At 41.2% G+C, this 21,744-nt stretch overlaps 2 protein-coding genes across 5 annotated transcripts in view; both read left to right on the forward strand.

Annotated features, from left to right (window-relative positions):
* Positions 1–236: 236 nt before the first annotated feature.
* On the forward strand, positions 237–13,907 carry iqce (IQ motif containing E). Its single transcript, XM_049572201.1, has 21 exons — positions 237–674; positions 1,276–1,311; positions 1,398–1,443; positions 1,544–1,693; positions 3,095–3,196; positions 3,449–3,519; positions 3,879–3,992; positions 4,075–4,125; positions 4,216–4,286; positions 4,364–4,436; positions 4,701–4,741; positions 6,441–6,592; positions 6,862–6,917; positions 7,010–7,239; positions 7,453–7,554; positions 8,488–8,764; positions 8,889–8,975; positions 11,066–11,193; positions 11,293–11,381; positions 12,628–12,726; positions 12,888–13,907. The coding sequence occupies exons 1-21, from the start codon at positions 603–605 to the stop codon at positions 13,010–13,012; spliced, it is 2,172 nt and encodes a 723-aa protein (XP_049428158.1). The 5' UTR covers positions 237–602; the 3' UTR covers positions 13,013–13,907.
* A 2,171-nt stretch (positions 13,908–16,078) lies between these two features.
* ttyh3b (tweety family member 3b) overlaps positions 16,079–21,744 on the forward strand; it is a 30,978-nt gene continuing 25,312 nt past the window's right edge. Inside the window, exons 1-2 of one of the 4 annotated variants that reach the window (XM_049571587.1) lie at positions 16,079–16,264; positions 17,973–18,158. In XM_049571587.1, the coding sequence (XP_049427544.1) occupies positions 18,033–18,158 (126 nt within the window). In that variant the 5' untranslated portion in view covers positions 16,079–16,264; positions 17,973–18,032. Of the gene's footprint in view, positions 16,638–16,694; positions 17,046–17,972; positions 18,159–21,744 lie in introns of those variants that run through there. The other 3 variants (XM_049571586.1, XM_049571588.1, XM_049571589.1) reach the window with 3 other exon arrangements.

Consider the following 21,744-nt stretch of genomic DNA (forward strand, 5'->3'; position numbering starts at 1 on the left):
AAAATGTACAACCAGTTTGACTTTTCAAAATATATCTCTCATTGTTGCTATATTCATTAGAATATTACAAGTATTTCCTTCATTTAAAACACATTTAATAAAAATGTGTAGGAAATACAAATGTTTGGTACTTTAGGTAATGTGATATAAGTTTGCGATCTTTTACATCCTTTTGCTTTTATTTTGAAGCCACATTACGTAGTTTCCGGTGCACATCTGACGTTTTCTAGCTAGTTTGACGCAGCAGCTCATTAACAGCTGCCTGGTTGCTAGACGACTCAATCTGCGATACTGACATGAAAACAGTAACCTCTGCATGGAAACAAAACAACATTTTAACGGTTTCCACCAGGATATGGTCAACGGTTTTTACCACCGCATCACCGGCTCTTTACGACAGGAACCCGCAGTGTTGTGTACGAACATCCAAGTTGTAGTTTAGCTAACGTTTCTTTTGTTGCCCCATGTTTTTACTACTAACGTTAGCAAGAGGAGCAGCCTGAAGTGCGCCCTATGACTTGGGGGAAAAAGATGAGAAGATTAACGTACACACGGAGAAAGTCAAGTTTTCCAACTTAACGTGACGGTTTGCCTTGTCAGCGATGTTTAACTCAACTGCTAAGATGTCTTTGGAGGCGAGTGACGTTCAAACTGATGAAGACTGTGAGGAGCTGGTGAGGCTTTAGCTTTGGTCTGGTCAATTGTACAACTGACTTTGTCCCTGAGTTTATATATTTGTCATTTAAGTAAGCGTTTAAAACTTATTTAAAGCCTTTAGTTGTGTCATTTATCACACGTGGGTGCCTACTGAGTCAACGCAACACAACACGACAGTTAATGGCAGTTGTTCCCAACACCTTTGGCTTGTGACCCCTGACATATCAGTGATGTCTAACAGTTACCTGTGGTGTCTTATTAGTTTGGATGTGTTGAGAGCATTTTAGCCAAATCTTTTTTTATACAAGTTGATTGTCTCATTTAAATTACTTTTGGAGGTCTGTGGGCCTGAAAGTGCTCATTATTTCACAAGAAAAGCAAACATTATAGAGAAATCAAACATGATTTTATTTTAACAGAATAGTTTGTGCAACAGAAATAGTTTTATTCAGGTCACTCTGGGCGCCATTGTTTTATGAAAAGTAATTTGACACAAATTAAACAAAGCTGATATTTTCGACACAAACCTGCATTGTTTTTTATTATTACAGATTAATATAGTTTTCTCCCCTCTTTTCCTGTGTTTCAAAATATGTCTCACTCCTGTGTCCCACCTAGGATGGTTTCTCGTTCTCTGCTGACTTTTTGGAAAAGGTAAACTAATCTTAGTAATGAATTTCATCTATGTTTGATTAATACACCTTTCTTTGCTTTAACACTTTGTATTTGCTCACGATCAGAGAACAAGAAAGAAGAGATCATCTGGCAAGCCTCCTCCTTCTCCAAGTAAGACCTGCTTAGCTGCTCTTGTTTTATTTTGTAGTAGCTTTAACAAACCAACTTTCTGAATTCCATGATTGTTTATATGTAATATTTCTATGTGTAGGGTCTCCATACCTATCCAGTATGAATGTGAACCCCAGAAGAGCAGCAGTGGCGGCCTGGAGACTGCCAAGGGCCTCCCTTGGGGACACCAGAGGTGACACTCCTGGTGAGATTGGCTCAGCCCGCCTGACATCCCTCAGCAACGGCTTTGGTAGGCATTGCATACACACAGCTGAAGTTAGCAGAGGGATGGTGGGAGTGGCTGCTGTGGCAGAGATGGAAAAAAGATTGATAGAGCGAGAGAGACTCAGTTTATTCAGCCGATAATGGGTTTGCTGACATCATAGGAGTCCTGTTCAGTACTGATGTTGTTGGGAAACTGATGTTAAGCAACTCTGCAAGTGTTACAAAAATATTCCATTTGGCTCGATCTCTCTTTGATTTCATAAAGAGGAAATCTGTTTTTTTGAAGATGTATTAGCAGATTTTTTTCTGGCCAGAATAACTCTATAACAACCTAAAAATGTTGAGTCTAACATATTTTTTTTTACAAACTTGTTTTTATACCATGTCTGCAAATGCACTCAGTTGCCAGTTTATTACACCGGGCTATATCTAATGAAGTGTAATACAACAGTGCTGCAATAAATCCTCCATTAAGGCTGTAATGTTCACTTGTTGTTGAAACTGTTCCAGAGAGATGTTGAATTAGTGTTATGGTAACTTTGGAGGCTGTAGTTTGTACTGCTGTTGAAGTGTATTGCATTATATAGATACCCCTTTTTCACCAGCATGGTACGGGTTCCCCTCTGCTTTGCACATCTTGTTGTGAACCATTCTGAACATTTTGACCAAAAATAAATTTGATGGGAACCTGAAAAGTTGCTAATAAACAAAAAAATAGCAGGTTTTCCTTGTGACAACATTTGTGGATGTGTCATATTCTGTCTTGAGTCTTGCACTTCGTAATCTTCTCTGTCTTCTTATAATCAGTAGTTTGTCCTTTCATGTTTTTTGGATAGAAACAAATATCTGTAATAACGGAACAAACACTTGCAGGTCATCAATGCAATCTACCATCTTGCTGTGATTGTATACTTTTGGTGTGCATTGTGGAACGCCCTCCTCTAATGACACATCCTTGATTGTAATGGTTCTGCTCTAAACTAGTGGAAATGTAGGCTGGTTCATGAGATTACACCAAAGTTCCCAGAATCTTGAACAAAATCAGTTCACCCAGTTTGGTGGAAAAGGGGTAAGAGAGGTGTTTGTGTTATTCAACCTACCCTCATAGTTGAAACACCACAGTGCCTCCTGCTGGAAATAAGTTGTGAAGAGCTGACTTTGCATTGCTGCACAACTAATACAAAGAGCTAAAACGGGCTAAAGACTCTGTAGAGTTGCAGATTCTCTATGGTTTCAATAACTGCACTATGCATACTTTTTATCTGATCCCTTGTTATACAGAAACATTGGATTGGTGGAGTTTGAGGCAGTGCTCAAACTACAATGCTTTCTCAAAAGGTGTTAAATGCATGACTCAAATGGAGTCCTGACTTGTGTTGGGGGAAATATCTTTAACCTCTCTCTGTCTATCCCTTTTTTTCCCCAGATGTGTCCCAGACGCTGAGATCAGAGTGCGATGTCACACCAGAGCTTCTTAAGCAAACCTTGAGCATGAAGAAACACAAACATCTCCTCTCTGGACCCAATGGTGAGAAAATGTGTAGGTGTGTCAGAGTGAGAGATTAAGTGAGGATAAGATGAGACCGATGAAGTTGGAGCACAGATTTAGTGTTAAACCGAGGAGTTGTCTGAGGACAGGAGACAATATTATAAAAGCAGACTGGATAGTGAGGGTGACATTTTGATATCACCACCACCAGGTGTTTCATAACTGTAAGGTGAGATTGCGGATAACTGTGTGAGTATGTGCCATCTCCCCATTTGTTCCTGTGTGTTGCAGGCTTCACTGTCAGCGCAGGTGACTACAGAGAGAAGGAGGACATGTACGATGAGATTATTCGCCTCAAGAAGGTAAAGATTTACTAAATTGATGTTGTGTATACAGCTTGCTCATGAGTTAATGTTATTAAAAAACACACTGATAGATAACATTGTGCATCAGGGAGATTTTCAGTTCAGCATCAAGCGTCAGTGTCACATGATGTGTGCATCTCTGGTCTGTTGAAATGGCCTTGAGCAGGGCATTGAATGCCTAACAGGTCTAGTGTTGTGCTTTGTGGCTGACTCAGACTTTTATTCCTCTGCAGAAGACAGTTTTTCCCATGCAGATTAAAAGTTAATTTCAATTTGGCGTCTCGGGATTTCTATATGCATACTTCTTTCCTTGTCTGTCTTGATGTGTGATCTATCACTGGTGTTGTTCTCTATAGAGTCTCCAGGCACAGAAGTCTGACAACCAACAAATGAAAGCCAAACTACGCCGCCTGGAGGAAGATAACGCCAAAAGAGAGAAACAGATAGAAGAACTGTTGGATCCCACCAAAGTACAATCACTAAATTTCTTCCATATTTTGGTCAAAGTAACATTAAACAACAAATACAGTTTAAAAACATGTTTTTCTACAGGGATCTGAATATACTCGTAGTCTGGTGGATAAGAAGAAAGAAGGGAGTGTGGTGAGTGTGTCCCTTCTGTTGTCGAACATACCAAAGATTTTTCTTAGGATTTTTTTTTTACATAGAAATTGTAAACTTTTATCTATAAAGGTTCTCAATGGGCTGAAACAGAGAATCCTGAAGCTGGAGCAGCAGTGTAGGGAGAAAGAAAATGCCCTGAGGTAAAATACTCTCCTACTTTTGCTCAAGTTTATGTGTGAAGCAACATTAATGTTCAGGTTATTCGCTTTCTTGCCAGTAAGCTGCAAAGTGAGCTAAGGACCACCAACCTGGAAGAGCTGAAGATCACAGTAGCAACCTACTTTGACGAGGTAACATCTGCCTCCAGATCCAAAATGTCTGCTTGTTAGTGTTGCTTTTCTACCTGAATGTTAAAGTAAAGAATGATTTGGCATGTCACCTGTACACCTGAAACAACCACCATAGGAATGACAGAAAGAAGCTTACACTAAAAATAGTGTCTGGATGAAGAAAGGGCTCCTCGACTGTTTTGTGTTTAGTTGCTGTGAAAGAGCTCATGTACGTCAGTCTCACCTGGCTGGTAAAGTGTGTGTTTTTTGTGTCTCGTCTTTCAGATCCAGAGGCTGAGGATGCTTCTGGAAGCAGCAGAGAAAAGGTTTGCACCTGCTAATCAATTCAGTGTCTGTTTTTTTTATTTGGGCTCAGAAATAAGAATTTCAGAAATTGAAAACTTATTTCCTGTTTTGTCATATTATTTATCATAAGCAAGCACAGCTGTACAGTATACTGTAAGAATATGCAACAACTGTCTACATTAATTACATATGCAGCGCAACATAAATGACTGACATTTTACTGAGACTTCATGTGGGTTCACTGACAAATAAAATAATAAATACATTAAGGTTACTTGAGTACAACTGTGAGCACTGTAGTTAGTCGCTGGTGAATAATGGCTTATTAACTGCGGGTAATGTAGCTACGATGGCTGACAGTAGTGATGGCTGATTGATTAGCACTTGACACTTAGTATTTCTTTTCACAGTCGCAGTTGTTTTCATGCATGTCCTGGCTGAAGTGAAGTGTTATAATAGATACAATGTTACAAAAATTAGCTTCCCATCACAAACTGATGGGAACATTGACAGATTCTAACTTAATGCAAAGTTAGGGAGTGGAAATTGCATGGGCTGTTCACAAGCTCATGCACGAAATTTACGTTAGCTACACTTCTGACAGGAATTTAGCATAACTTTGTGAGTGGATAGCCATTTATAAGATCATCAATTTTATAACATCTTACAATCATAATAGACAGTGATAGAGCCTTTTTTTAATCAATATTTTGGGGGATATTTGGAGTATATTTTAACATTGGGAGGAGGCATATCCCTCCCCAGAGGTGACACACCAAAAAATAATAATAAATGCATACACAGAGATGCATTCTCGTCTGCTGCAAAGCCGTTCTCGTCTACTTGCAAAGGGAAAGAAGTCTTTTGCCTATCTTTAGTGGGTTGACCTGGATTTTAAAAACCTGCATACATGCTAATTTTGGTGGAAACAGCGTATATGATGGTATTTCTGTAACCCTGTGGTTCTCAAACGTTTTATACTGCGTTTAAGCTCTTCAGCTGCCACCACTGAAATACAGTTTCATTTTACCTTCGCTTACTATCTTCCCAATATTATTACAAAATATAACAGGCATGGCCAAACTTACTTTAAATTACATTTCAAGCAACTCAAAATTTAATGTTGCAGTATTTTGATAGCATTGTATATATTAATATTAATATAATACATCTGAAAAAAATAAATAAAAATATTCTGGAGATTCCTCCATGTACCATAAGGACAAGCTCACGTGCCACCAGTGGTGCACGTGCTGTAGTTTGAGAACCAGTGTTCTCTTCTAGTTGATTTTGGCTGTGACTTCAGGCCCTCTGCTGTTGTTTATCTCATGGGTACGTGAACATGATTGTAGGCTTTGTATTGGTTTCATTACGTTTATATAAGGCTGCCAAGTAAGCAAAAGAAATCTTATAACAATATTGTCCTTTTTTTGTCAATGTCATGTTGACATAGCAGTGTAAATATTGCAGAGTTCACGTGTTGGACATGTGGTCATTTCTCAGTCTCAAAAAAACAAATCAGTCACCTTCCTTCCTTTTAACAACATTTAGAAGCCCTTGTCTGCGAATGGGGAGAGAAAACTGGATGTAAACAACAGCCACATTAATCAGTGGAAGGATAGGGTTGCAGGATTTCTTATGAATGTTAAAAAACTGCTGTACCTGCATTTTTTTTTCGTCTTTCTCATGAAATCCCTCCCCCCCTTGTTCTGTCTACAGTAGTCGAGCAGAGAGTAAATGCTCCCAGAGGCAGCAGAAAGTTTTAAGCTCCACGGTTCACCGTCTGTCTGAGAACCTGAAGCAGCTCCAGCAGGAGAACACCGCGCTCAGAGAGGAGCTCAACACTGACAGTCCTGCAGGAGGAATCAAAGGTCTTTTTCTCACACACAGAAACCTCACTGACACCCAGTGCTTCCAAAACTGACGAGATTAAAAGACGTTACCTTTATATGTTCCTTTTATCAATTTCTAGTTTTGCTTCTGCTGTACCTCCTCTAAATGTGCAAATGCATGTGTTTGGGAAGCACTGAGAACGGGACTGGATAAATAACACTTGGATTATACTACAAGAGTTGTATGAGAGATAATGAACAGATGCTGATGAATAGTGTGTGTGTGTGTTTCTGTGTATGTGTCCTAGGTTACAGAGAGTGGAGTAAACAGAGACTGTTGAGAAGGCTGTTGGAGGTGGAGAAGGTGAGAGAAAACTAACTAGTTGTCCATGTAAACACATGCAGTGGCCTGTGACAGACAGCAGGCTCATCATCACTCCTCTCTCCTCCTATCAGAGGCTGGAGGACAGCAGAAGACACGCCCAGTCAGCAAAACGCAGCAGGCAATTGGATCAGGAGGTCCAGGCCACACCCACGGAGATCCTGGGGTTTACCATGGCAACAGAGGCAGTGGTCTCCGTGGGAACAATCACTGAGGGAGGGGAAGAGGTTCCTGAGCTGAGAGAGCGCCTCAGCCAATTGGAGAAGGAGAGGGCGGAGCTTCAAGAAATGCTGTCAAGTAGAGAGTGAGTGAGCAGCAACCCGAGAGAAGGTTTTTGACGTACAGTGTGTCAGATTTTTTCAAGCCATAATAAATGTTTATCTATTTCATGATGTACACCAGAGGGTTCACCAGACTATAAGTGGGGTTTATTATGACATCAGTGACGGTTGCTCTGGGCATAAAACTGCTGAATTTGGCTCTTGAGACTGAATCTGTGTTGTGTTTTCAATTTCAGTAATGAATTGAGACAGCTGAGGACAGAAAGAGAAGAGCTGGAGACAGAACGATGGAAAGCTGAGCAGGCAAATGAATGGGACAAAGAGAGACAGAAGCATAAGTATGCTCTATTTATGATGTACAGTTAATATGATTAAATGATGTGTATGATGATGATATAGTAAGACATGTTCTGCTTGTTTTCAAAATCAAAAGACATCCATATACATGCACATATTCTCTGTATGCATCGTGGAATTTAAAAGAGCTGTCACCGTCTGCTGTTGGACTTACACGTGAAACAGTAGTTTTATGGGGAAATCTATGTATTTATGCCCATCGCACAGATCACAGCTGACGTCTCTGTCACACAGATGCTTTGTAGTTGCTTCAACAATGTCTCCAGGAACGCAGTTGGCATCATTATAAAGTTCCACTGGAGAATTGTCTGTATGCAAATAGTGTCTAAATATATAACAGCCAGATAGGAAACAGGAGATGTGGCAGTGTGGGAGATGGTCAAATCAATATTATAAGGAAACTGAATAATAAAGAAGTTTACAGATATAGTTTGCTCTTACAGACTAACATCTTCTCTGCCAGTGCTGTCAGCTGGAAAGAGTCACTTTCACAGTTTGTTTAACCTCAACGAACTAGCTAACTAACAAGTCTACAGGCTGTTAGCAAAGAAACTGATATTAATGCCAACATGCAACTGCTAGCTAGTGCTAACGCTAACCTTTAGGCTGAGCCATGAAGTTGTTTACAGTAACTTCCAGGTAGAAAAGCTCTGCGCCATGTACATACAATTTAATTCAATGGCGCTTAGGTGGTGAGAAACGGCTTCAGCAGACTTCACCTCATAATATGTGCTTACTTGGTAGGTTCCCTGTCGAAAACCGCTTATAAAATGATATGTGTATTTAGCTCAACCAAAGTCACAGGTGTAGAAAGCCTCAGCTAACTGACTATGAGAGGATGACCACTGGGCCTGCTAGTAGTGTTTTGTTGCTTGTTTATGTATCTTCTGTGTGCATGTGTTTGTGTTTCTCAGACAGGAGTTGGAGCAGTTGAAGGCTAGGATCCAAACTCTGCAAGACAGCGGTAAACCTGCACAAGCAGAGCTCTCCTCTCCCTCTGCCACATCGCCAGGGGACCACGAGGACACTCAGCCTGTAGCAGGTCTGGAAGATGGAGTAGAGAGGGTCACGGGAGGTAAAGAGGAGAAGGAGGGGGAAGGAGATGAAGAGTTGAGTACAGATGCAGAGCTGAAAGACAGAGAGAAAGCAGCTTTGACCATCCAGGCGAGCTGGAGGAAGCACAGAAACAGAGTATGTAACACGCCACAATTATGTAAAAGAAGTTATTTATGTGTCAGAGAAATATTATGTAAAAAAAAAAAAAGTCCTGACACCAGATTTCTCTTATCTCCCCCTCTCTGCATTCTATCTTAAGGACATTGTGATGTTGCAGTCGGCATTAAGAGGCCACCTCCTCAGAGAGTCACAGCTCAAGGACCTGCTGAGAGACTCGCAGAATAAGGTTTCACCCACACACCAACACTTCCTTGCAGACTCACAATCACTCTGGATCTGTAAAAACTAATCCTGTTACACCTCTGAATCACTGTGCATCCGGATCTCTCTTAGTATCAATATTGCAAGTACTTTTTAAAACTACTGGCCACTGTAATAAAGAAAAATAATATTATCTTTAGTGTATATTAAAGTTATCATTCACACTTTCACAAGTGTGTAATTCTGGGATTATTTTTTACAGTATTACACTGCAGTTTGCGCTTTTCCTCACTAGGATCCTTTGTGTGTACTGTGTTGTCATTTGGTACCAAGAGTGAAGAAGTAAAGTCAAATAAATCTTATTTCTATAGTCTAATATCCCACGTCAGTGGGGAGAAAATGGAAGGAACTTCAGGAAGGGCACAGAGAAGGAAACTCTCTACCAGGACAGGCAGATGTGCAATGGATTTTGTGCTTGCAGAATTGATCAACATAGCAAAACTACGGCGTGGACAACCAAGATGACAAAATTATCGATAGATTGTAAACATACAGACACATACACAGGCCAGTGTTGTCACAAGTTTCATGAGAAAGTGATCTGACATTATAGATGTGATAGCAGAGACAGGGCAGAAACTATTGCCCCACATACTAGAATCAAGTCAAGGGTGTTACTGCAGTGAGTAGGTTGATGAACAAACTGAGTGAAACTGAAAGTATCAAGACGCACCAGAATGGCTTTACTTAGAGGATCAAAAAAGTGTCATCAGAAATATCTGAGATAAAGTATCCATAATCCTTTCAAAGCTGGAAATAAGATGGCCCATAGAGTATCACAAGGGGGAATAACCTGAGTCTGTTGCCCTGGACAAAACAGTTCATATTTGACAGAGCTGGTTTTATTGCAAAAGCCTCAAATGAGTTGGATTCAATATCAAGTTTGAAGGTTAAATAGAAAAAAGATTTAGAGATTAAGGCAACTTCCCCACCTTGTATAGCAGCCCCAGCAACATGGGCATTGGCATTGTCAGGTGGCGAAGCCTTTTTAATGGAAAGAAAACATTTAGTTTCTGCCATGTTTCATATAAACCAATCATGTCCACACTACGCTGAAGAATCGAATCATTTATCAGCTTTATCGGCTTTGCTGGACAGTGATCTGATATTTGTAAAACCAAATACCGTAGTGCTGAGAAGTGGACAAATGTAAACGGACTACAGTGTGCAGAGATGTGACAGAAAGAGCTGTGATGGTGTTGCATCAGTGTGCCTGTGAACAAGAGTTGCTGTTTTTGCCACCAAATTTTAAAGGTTGTACTTCAACAGAAAGTTTCACATCAACTGCAGCTATCATAGCTATTTCTGAAAATACCTAATTGGCACTCCTCTGGTGATTCACCTGGTTCCTAGGCTACTCTGTCAGGGGCTTTGTGGGACACTTCACCACCACCAGTGGTAGGGATGATATTTAGATTGTTCCAGGTTCCTAATGTCAAACTTACTCTGAACACCTGATCAAGTAAGGGCATCTATTCCCCAGTAGGATGAAGGTGAAGTCTGCCTCTAGGTCGGTGGCGGCATCAAAGGAAGGCCAGTTATCAACAAAACCAAATCCATGCCAACTACAATAAAGACTGAGCCAACATTATAAAGGCTTAGCACAGTGAGAGTGAGATAGTAAGTAGATACAAAGGCGAGTGGAGGTTAAGGACAGCAAGGAAATTAAAACAGAAAATTGGGAAGAGAGAAAGAAGAGAAGGTAGACAGCTGTTGACAGGACATGCATCACAGGAAACAACAACGCAGTGTTGAATGGCTCAAACTCTCTCAAGCCCTGAGAGTAAAGGGTGTTGAAATGAAGACTCATAAAGTTTCATGAATGCCCTTGTCCAGCCTTGGGCATTGTTGCTAGACATTATAGGCAGAGTTGCAGTTTAGTCAAATTGCCACTAGATGGCTCTAAAATTCATTTTCCATGAGTCTCTCCCTCTGTCTAACTTTTTTTTTTTTTTTTTTTTTTTTTTTTGGTCTCCCCTGCTGAACATCCGTCACCCCTCCTGTATTGTTTCTTCCTCCTCTTTGCTCTGTTTCTTCTTCATCTCCTCTTTTCAGGCTGTAGAAGCATCAAACTGCAATGATGCTGCATCTACCGCGGAAGGAGCGCTGGATGTGGTTGCCTTGACGATGATACAGTCTGCATTCAGGGGGCACCTGGCTCGCTGTAGTCATGCAATAGAGAGGTGACTCGCAGTTTACTTAAAGGTGTTAAATTAAGTGATCCTGTGAAACATGCAGTGCATTTGCAGCTTTATGTGTATGTATGTGTGTTTGTGCTTTAGCTCGGGGTTGTCTGTGCCTTCTCTAATGGGAAACAATTTACCCACGCTGGTACCAAGACCTCGCTCAACACACACACCCAGCAGAACAGGTGAGGTTCACACATACTTTTTTTCTGATCAGTTCCTTGTTGTATAAACAAACAAAAACACAGAACAAAGCCGGGAAAAAAAGTAATTTTGTCAGTCTAATTATAACGGTACAAAGCATCGCCCACAGAGACACTTAAAAAAAGAAGGAAAAAGTCTAAATATTTGTAGACAGAACTCTCTCCTGCTGCCTTATCTTAGCCTTTCTTATATCCACGTAGCTAACCACCTATCTTCACTGAAGCTTTTTTAAAGTTAGCTTAAATTATTTCATGCTACTTTCCCAATATGTATAGAACACAACACACACTATTCAAACACTCGCTCACAAATTATTACAGATGTGTTTATAGCTGCCAAATCAGATTTGACTGACATAATTCTGAATCGAGTACAGCCCTCCTTTAGTGTTACTTGTGTTTTGGCTAATGATATGGTGCATCTTTACACTGGAGACAGAGAGTTATTTTACTTTAACAGTAAACATGCCATCAATACAACCACTCAGGAGTGTCAGTCAGGGTTCAGAATTGATGTTTGTCAAATATGCAGCAACACAGCATTGCCTTGCTCTCAATCCCAGAATCGCTCATCATGTCTGCCCTGACACCTTTTATGAGTCAAGATGGATCTCGCTGGCACACTGATCTAATTCCTGGGTGGCTGCACCAGACAGCTTTTACAGCCTCCCTGTCAGAGTCTGACGAGGACACTCAGCAGCCCCGTGGACCCGTGATGTTGTTACCTCACATGACCCCCTAAATATCTAGCCTTGTCCTAAGATTCCCCCTTACTGAAATGACCCTGTAAGACTCCACCAGCTTCTCCATCGCTTTCCCCTTCATCTCCTGACTTTCTAATAGGTTGACAGCGAACGGTTGCAAAGAGCAGAGCAGCAACGTCAGCGTTTTTTCCCCAGCATACTCACAAGGCTGCCCCTGAGTTTGATGTGTAGCAGACTTCACTGACAGATTTCGGACTGCACCAGTTTTAGCTTCCTGATCTTGTCTTTTTCAAGGCTTTTTGCAAGGACATAGGTTTTCTCCTTTGTTGCTGTTTTGCTGAAAACATGCAATAATTTACACGGCACAGTGTCATTATATAAACTCAAGCATGACATGGCGAGGTCCACATATGCATCCTGGTAAAAGTACCATAGCTTCATCATCTGTATACACTGTATTTTTGAGGATGTATCTTAATGGCACCTTAATGACTGGTTACTGTATGTGTTGTGTTGTTGCACAGATGCTGCGTCCCCCCATAAAGATGATAAAAAACAAACAGAGGAAGAAGACTCCTGGCTTGTCTCTAGCACGCACTCCTCCAGGATGACACCCACAACAGGTTAGAGATAGAGGACATGTTTTTGATTGTCAAAAGCATGTGAGATCTTTTGGTCAGCCCCAGTTTTGTGTGCAGATAGTGTTGAAAACGACTTCATTTCACCTTTAATGACATGTTCATGTTGTTTTTAATTTATTGTTATGCGTTAATATCTCCTGCAGACCCAACAGAGCTACACTGCACATCTGAGTCTGGCGGAGTCGCTGCAGCTGATTCTGACGACTCTGATGACATCATCGTGTCTCCGTCACGTCCTCTGAGAAGCAGAGAAGTCTTAATCTTATAGACCTTCTGGATTGTTTGTTTGTGTGTGTGTGTGTGTGTGAGAAAGAGAGTGTGTGCAGGAAAAAAATGTGCCTGTTTCTACTCAGAGCCTGTATGTCAGAGACTTGCACAGTCACACAGTACCAAATCTTTACAGTTTGGGTTCTTACTGAACCTGCGGGGATATTCCAATATTAGCCATCGTAACAGTGAACATACACTGCTGCCTGCAAAGCGCTTATTTTCTCTGCAGTAATAAGCAGAATATTCTCGGAAGCTGGGTGCAGGTTTATGACACGAAGTTAAGAAGCACATAAACACTTGTGTTGATCACGATCTTATAACAATACTGTCATAATACAACACGTTGATGCATCCCAGTGTTGACGTGAGGCCACTTTTAGCAAAGGAGAAAGCACTCACGTGAACATGAAATGAACATCCCCTTTAACTTCGAGCTATTATTCTTGTGGGCTATCATTTGTGCCAAAGTGCCTACTGCATGGTTATTCAAATTAAAGTTACAGTAATGAATTTATTTATTTCTCTTAACCTGACTGGCCCAAGTCCGCTGGATTTCACAGGCTTGAAATGATTAATGAATCATATTTTGACATGCCTGATTTGTAACACACAAACGACATCACACTAATCTGTCACGTGTGCTTAATAAAATATAGCTGATCCTGAGGTATGATTGAGGGATGATTCTCAGCCAATGCACTATTGAGTCAAACTGTGAATAAATTATAGATCAGTCTGCTGCAATACTAAACACTCAGTCAGTACAGTGCAGGATACGCAGGGAGTGTGTCTTAACGTTTGTGTTCTGCAATAGACAAATGATAACCTATAGGGAGGTCTACAGAAAATGGATGAGTGCTGTTTTCCCTACATGATGTGTGTAAATTAATTTCTGAGACAGTCAATAAAATGCTGTTTTTATAATGAAACCTCTCATGTCTGCAGTTCTTGTTAGAAAGCAGTAATGGAAAGTATCAAAGTACATTTACTTAAGTTCTGTATTTGAGAATTTCAACGATTAGTTTATGTTTTAGAATTCTACTCCACTATACTAACATAGGAAATATTTTACTCTTTCATCCAGTTATTCTCAAGAAAAGCAAAGATTAGATGATAGATTTAAATACTCAGGAGGTGGCAGAACAGTCAAGTAAAATAAAGTTGGTTTCTTTACAGTATAATCACCTGTAAATAAGAACCGTTGTGTTTTTGTCACCTTAGAATAAGCCGTTTCTATCTACATCGGGAGCATGTCCTTGTCCACAGAGATCCTCATGTTGCACTGCCATGTTTCTACAGTAGTCCAGAACAGCCAAACAAACACTAGCTCTAGATAGGCTAGATAGAGCCATTTGCATTTCTGCGTCAGCTGCCATAGTTAACAGCACCTCTGTAACAAGAGGAGACCTTTGTGGATACTTCAGCTTCTGGTAAAAACCTCCTCAACATCTGGATTTAAGTTACAGGAAAAAATAGCTGTGACGTGCGGAAAAGCATTGAGAAAACACTGATTTGTAACATGAAACTGCTTTAGTCCGTTTTTTTACTAGTTTTAATCACCAGGTCTATTTGCTTTGGAGAGGAGGAGACCTCTGCAGATAATTTGCCTCCAGCTATAAACCCCCTAAGCCATAAACACTGAAAGAATTCTAACTGGGATAAGTTTCAGCTGGTTGCAACTTGTAATCCTCAGCACTGAGATGCCACCAAATCCCCCTAAATCTTACACCCTTCTCCTTTAAATGGAAACTATTCCTATGGTCAAAGACAATCCAGAAATATTAGTAAAAATCAAAAACTCTCTCCCAGATCTGAAAACTAGAGTGCTAAACCTCAAATTTGTGATGTCATAAGGCATAAAGTCTGGAGCTGCTCCATGGACAGTGAATTGTGATAGATGTACGAGATGACAATGAGAGCACCCAGGGGAATGTTCTGAGGATATGGGTACTTTTTCGGTTCACAACTGAGGACATTACAATAGAATAAGGCTCATTTGGGTATAAAAAAGAAAACAAATATTCTGTAGGTCCACAAAATCAGCCTCCCTTTCACTGTCGATGGAGCAGCTACCCTATGACATCACAAGTTTGAGACTTAGAGTTGAGAGAGAGTACTGTGGTGGTGTTCCCATAAGAAACACTTGGCTATGTCTTTTATTTTTTACAACTCATTTTTGTCTGTTTTTCTTCTGTTGTGTTTTTTGTCTATTTCTATACGCGACACAAGTTTCCTTGAAGTATTGTATCCCTCTTTTCTTGGTTGTAGGTGTTCCCCAGTTCTTCTGGGCTGTGGGCAATAAGCAAGCCACAACATTTGTATCTTCCTCTTTGTCTAATTATTACCAACACGGCATGACAGTACTAACACATCCTAACTTAGGGGGTACAGCAAGTTCTCTTCACTGGTAATCATGAGGCACTCACTCTCTTGTTTGTCACCCATACCTGTCTCCACAAAACAAGGGCAGGTAGGAACCAATCAGCTCAGAACCAAGGGAACACACTGACTCCACTTAAACACCACACGTGAAAATAGAAATGAAACAATATAAAAAGAACTATAGATGACAATGAAATAATAATTTACCAGCAACTTAATGCTGAATCTATTACTACTTAAATATAAATAATGTACCCATTAATAAATAACACAGTAACTGAAATAGTAAAAATAACCCCAAAATAGAGTGTGTGCAGTAATTATGGTTACAGTATGTTGTTATGCACAAGTGGGGGCAGGTGTCGTGTGTGTGTGCGTGTGTGCGTGTGTGTATGTATGTGTGTGTGTGTGTGTGTGTGTGTGTGTGTGTGTGTGTGTGTGTGTGGGGGGGGTACAAGTTGTGATACAGTATAGATACCATATTATGATATTGTACACACCTCTGTGTAAGTTAAACATCATTGAAATAATGAAATAAAAAACAGTCAGGCTTCCCACTGTAACCTGTATTACCATCATTTTAACGATAGGGGGCGACCTCTTTGCACATTTGTTGTCCCTCATTCACACATACGGGCGTACACACGAATACACACACTCTCACTCACTCACACACACACACACACACACACACACACACACACACTTGCAGAGCTGGAGCTGCCGCAAAGCCCCGTCCTCCAGGGCTTTTTAAACACCGTGTTTGCTTCACGCTCCAACAATATCATCCAATTGAAGAGCCGCAGCGCTAAATGCACTGAACCGACGGTCACCGTGGGAACAGCACCGACGAGCTCAACCCGTTATGGTATTAAGAAAGACAACGACGGCATAAACTATATAAAAAAGGAAAGATACTGGGTTGCGGGTCAACGAGTTTAACCCCTAATCTGCCGTGGCATTGTTTCACTCGTGGAAGGCAGTCAAACCAGGAGGGCGTCTCGGTGAAATGTGAGCGGACCGGGGTCGCTGACCGTTATTCCGTCGTTTTCAATGTGGTTGGGACTGCAGCCGACTCGGTCGTTGCAGCTAGCTCGGTACGGCCGCGTTGATGCAGCAGCGCACGGCTGTGGTGTTCAAATCCACCACCGGATCTGGGAAGACAATAGGTGAAATATACGCCGGCCTGGACTCCCAAGACTACGCTACACGAGAGTCTGCATCCGCTTTGGCTTCACTAGGTAGGTTGTAACAAGGTCCCTATTCCCCGACACGGCGGAGGCTCTGATGTCCCACAGACATGCAGAGCCCCTGAAGCGGATTCTTGCCGTTTCTCCTCCTTGTTGCCTTGACGACTCTGTGAGAGACTGCGGTAGTTTCAACGGACAAAGCAGGATAAAGCTAGCTAATCCGTTTTTTGCTAACAATTTATCGACACGACGTGTGAGAATAAATAAGGCTTGCGGCTTGAATATGTGAGGATACCCTCGACTGAGTTGACCTACATGCGGTGGTACAGTTAAGTCAGTGTAATAGAAAGAGTCGTGTCCGTGTGTGGGGTTTGATATAACGGCCATTTCAACGACCACAACACATTTATCTCACGAAGCCTGTGTTTTGCCGTATGGGCGTAAATTGGGTGATGCGAGGTAGCTGTCAGCCATGCTATTGTCTTGCTATAATTCATGTACAGTATGTCATATTACAGTATGACCTTAAAGGTTTAATATATGCGTACAATGGGCTGTTTAAAATGGCATTTTAGCACGAATATCATCATTATATCAATGCGTTTAATGGGTTGTTGTTGATGAGAGTGGGGATGACAGATTAGCTTTTTAATGATGCTAGTTTTGACCATGTTATCGTGATACAGGCACAGTACATATAACAAAGCTGCCCATACAATAGGTTACACCAGAAGCTGTAAAGAAAAGCAGCCGCTAAATGGTAAAGTAATCATATTGATCCAAGTCATTATGATGGACTCCAGTTGCACAGATTTTTAAAGACAACCGAAATGAAGTAATATGTCATATTGCAGCATTTCAGCCTATTTAATCACGAAGCAGCATGTGCAGGTGTTTCATTGATAGATAAAGACATATACAACTGCCAGATAATAGTGAAGAAAGGATGTGTTGCACAATTGATGAAAATTGACAGACAAACAGGACATTATAATATGACAATGTGCAAGTGTATCTTCAGCAAAAGTCAAAAGAGCATGTGCAGTTTATTGGCATGTTGATATTGACTGGCATGTTTATCCCACCCTTGTCAGTGACTAATCACAGATAACTCATCACATTGGCTTTATAATAATGTCAGTCATGAGTAATTTGCTCCAGTTGATAGATGCAGGTTGTGAAGTTTTGATGGTAAACAGTATTAAGTACTGTAGATACCAAGCCTTCATCTTGCCTAATATGTTTGGTGAGATGACATCAATACCAGCTGTTTCCTAGCTCCATCTATCATGGCAGTTGGTGTGATTTGAGCATGAAGTCATTTCTGTGCCCTGTTAACCCTTAACGGTCCTGAACTTCCCATTATGGTCCTGAATTTCTCTACAGTGTCCGTGTGAGGAATCAGGTTAGAGAGTGAAGTGACAGCCGGCAGGTAGTTGGATCAGGATGGCTGCCGTGGTGAACTACTCTCCGCCCTGGTGGGTGAATCTGCTCCACCGGTTGCCTCATTTCAACATCGAATTCCAGCTTGTGAGCAGTGACTTCAGACCGGAGGACTCTGAGTACCAGAAGGTAAGACAAGTACAGGGGAATAATTACCTCCCACTCAGAATTCATCATCCAAGTCATCATGCAGCATCACCTTATCATCCCACCTCCTGCCACCTGCCCACACTGTAATTTCACAGCAGAGTGGCCAAATGGTGACTGAGGCTGTCACCCACAGAGTTGTGGGTTCCCTCACTGCATCGATCAATGCTTTGTGTGTGTGTGTGTGTGTGTGTGTGTGAGTGTGTGTGTGTGAGTGAGAGAGACAGAGAGAGAGTGAGAGAGAGAGAGAGGGGAATGTCCTTGAATTAAGACACTGATCCCATACCTGCTCCATCATTGTTATGGATAAATATAAACAGGATTTATTGATTGATTAATCAATACTCAGGTGGTTCCCAGCCAGGGGGTTGGCAAGCATAATTTCAATATAAATCACGCATAATTTCAATATAAATCTGCAAGCAACTACAAGACTAATAGCAAATAGGAAAGAAAAACACACAACATTTCTGCTAAACAAAATTATGCTTTTTTTTTTTACTGTTTTTTGGGGGGCTGTTTCTCAGAGGTTTGCCTTTTCCTTTGAAAATACTGGACAGTTTCACCTCCTCTGGACTTTAGAAAGTATTAAAATGACACTTTGATGTACTGCTTGCAGCTCTTACTCATCATCCTACCAAATCTGATGAGGGATAGTGAGGAGGCATTACTTGCCTGGCTCTCCAATGGTCATGAGACAAAAAGTGGGAAGCACTGGTTCTGTCAGTGGACAGAAAATGATCGTGACGATGACAAGTTGGATAACTGATTAATAATAGTTCAAGCAATTTATAAAGCCAAAATGCCAGACATGTTCTGGTTCCAGTTTCTTAAATTTGAGATTTGTCCTGCTTTTATATCATTGTAAATTTACTACTACAGTATTGGCTTTGGACAAAACAGGTTATTTTAGGACACAAGCTTGGGCTTTGGGGACCTACAATGGACATTTCTTCTATTTCCTGACATTTTAATGGTTCACTGATTAATCAAATAATTGCAAAGATAATCAGAAAGAAAAACAATCATTACAAGTTGTTAAAAGCTGCAGTTGTTCAGTCGTTCTGTGATTGGGCTAGGTTATATGGAGGAAATCAAATATCATGATATTTTTGGCCAAATACCTTAATATCAATATGCAGCAATAGCCTATTGTAGGTGTTTGTATTGTATTGGTGCTTTTACAAAATATTTATTTTTGATACATGATCATGAGTAATGTAATGACTAAGTGGGTGAAGGCAAATAATAGAACAGCTGGAACAGTCTAAGTCCAAAATATGACATCACTTTACTGTAATGCAGCCTTTAAAACCAAGAAAAGATAAAGCTTATGATATTACAGTATCCAAATACTAAGGTGGTATGTATATTGATATCATACTATCAATTTATTATCAGTATGTTGCCCTATTCTGTGATAAACCACTTACTGATTCTGCAGCGCTGCCTTAGAGAGCAGCTCTGTCTCAAAGAGGGGCTTTGGCCCAGTTTTGCTGCATTTCATTTGAATCTTCAAACAAGGTGACTTCCAGGTCTCTGCACCAGAAAACACAGCCCCTGTGAACCCGCATAAAGCCGAGACACATCATTTAGAATCCCACATTTCATGGGCTGCAGTCACCCCACAGTGTAGTTTGCTGACATGTTCGGGGGAGAGGAGGGAAGGCGTGCAAGTTCAAGAGCTGAGCGTGGGAAGGCACCCACGGCCATGAACAAGGGAGAGAGATGGGAACTGGAGAGGGAAGCAGGGAGAGAGGAGTGAGAAAGATAAAAAGAGACTGATTGGAGGCGAGCTGAGAGAGAGAGAAGGCTCGATGAGCCATGGGAGGTGCTTCTAAATTGCCAAATAGCCACTTCCTGCGAGCTATTCAGTGTTTCACTAAGGGCCTTTGTGAGTGTGTGTGTCAATGTGTGTGACCACTGGAATTTTAAGGACCCCCTTTTTAGACTAATTACATCCTGACATATTTTAGCAGACGGGGCTGTTTCTATGTCATTGAGCATCCTGCACCATGATCATATGTTTGTTTGCACGTAATTTGTATGTATGGCAGTTGTGCATAACCTACAGTATGCGCTGTATGTATATATGCCACATACAGTATGTTCACTTTCTGTGTCACTGCGTATTTAGCACTTAGTGTTGTTTGTCGAGGTGAGGTCACAGATCTCCCTCAGGGGCTGTGTGTGTGTGTGTGTTTGTGTGTGTGTGTGTGTGTGTGAGTGCGTGTTATTGTGTATGTGGGGGTGAATATAGGGGTCCCATTCAGGGTGAAATCATTAATTCTGGCTAGACGGAGGGAGAGAGAGGGAGGGATAGAGGGTGAGAAGAACAAGAAGAGGGAGGTTGAATTGGATTGGGGGAGGGAGGGAGTTAGTGGGGAGGAAGGGAAGGGGGGTGAGAGTGGGAAGGGGAGGGCTGTAGTCTGTTGTGAAAGAATGCTCTCTTTCTTTCATTCTTTCTTTCTTTCTTTCACTCTTTCACTGAAGCCCGTCTTTAGATTGGCTCAGTATATCTGTCTCAAAGGCTTTCATGCATCCACTCATCCAGCTGAGAAACACACACACACACACACACACACACACACACACACACACACACTCTCTTTCACTCACTCACTCACACACACATATAAACAAGGTCCTACACAGTGTCCTTCAGTGCACTGAGTCCGTCACCACAACACACACTCTCACACACCCCCACACAATAGAGAGAGATTCTTCTGTGTAGTGTTTTTCTTTCTGATGTGATTTGGCACAGGTTCATTTGTATTCAGCTCTTGAGCTCTGAAGCTGCTCAAAACTTTTTTCTCACACAATGTCACTCACTCACTCACTCACTCATGTTCTTGTTCGCTCCTGTGCAGAAGTTTTTGCTCTTAAACAAACACAATCAAAAAAACTGTTTAGCATTCACTCACAACGAGCAGTTGGTCTCTGATGACTTTGATTTTTATTTGGGATGCTGACTTTGTGGCTTTCTGCAAGAAAACTTTTTTATTTTTTTCCTGAGGAGCTGAAATTGGAGCTCTTATCCTGAGGTTCTGCAAGGGATTGGAATAGCTTGTGTGTCTATCTGTGTGTGTGTGTGTGTGTGTGTGTGTGTGTGTGTGTGTGTGTGTGTGTGCGCGTTCGTCTGTTTGTATTATGGTAGAATCGCAGAGTCAGCTACCAGCCGCAGTTAAAGCAGCTGCAGAACATTACAGAGGAATCATGTGACCTGTAATAACACATACTGTATTCCCAGCTGTGGAAAGTAAGACTGTAATTGGTATTTTGAAAAGTATGCTACAGTTTGCACAGTGGAAGACATTATCTCATCGCATTTTAAAGAAGGATCAAAGTGGATCGATGTCAAAAAGTACCACTCTTGAATCTCTTTTGTATTTAAAATTAGAAATATGTCACACAGGTCATCAAAGACTTTTGTCTGAGTACAGATTTTGAGGTTAAGAGCTCTGGTTGCCCTTTGACCTAGTAGCACAGGTGAATATTAGCAGAATGAACTTGAGGTCAGCCAATGCCTCGGGAAAGAAGTTGAGAGGATAGCAGGCAAGGCCTG

The sequence above is a fragment of the Epinephelus fuscoguttatus genome, linkage group LG3 (genome assembly GCF_011397635.1).
Source record: "Epinephelus fuscoguttatus linkage group LG3, E.fuscoguttatus.final_Chr_v1".
NCBI lineage: Eukaryota > Metazoa > Chordata > Actinopteri > Perciformes > Serranidae > Epinephelus > Epinephelus fuscoguttatus.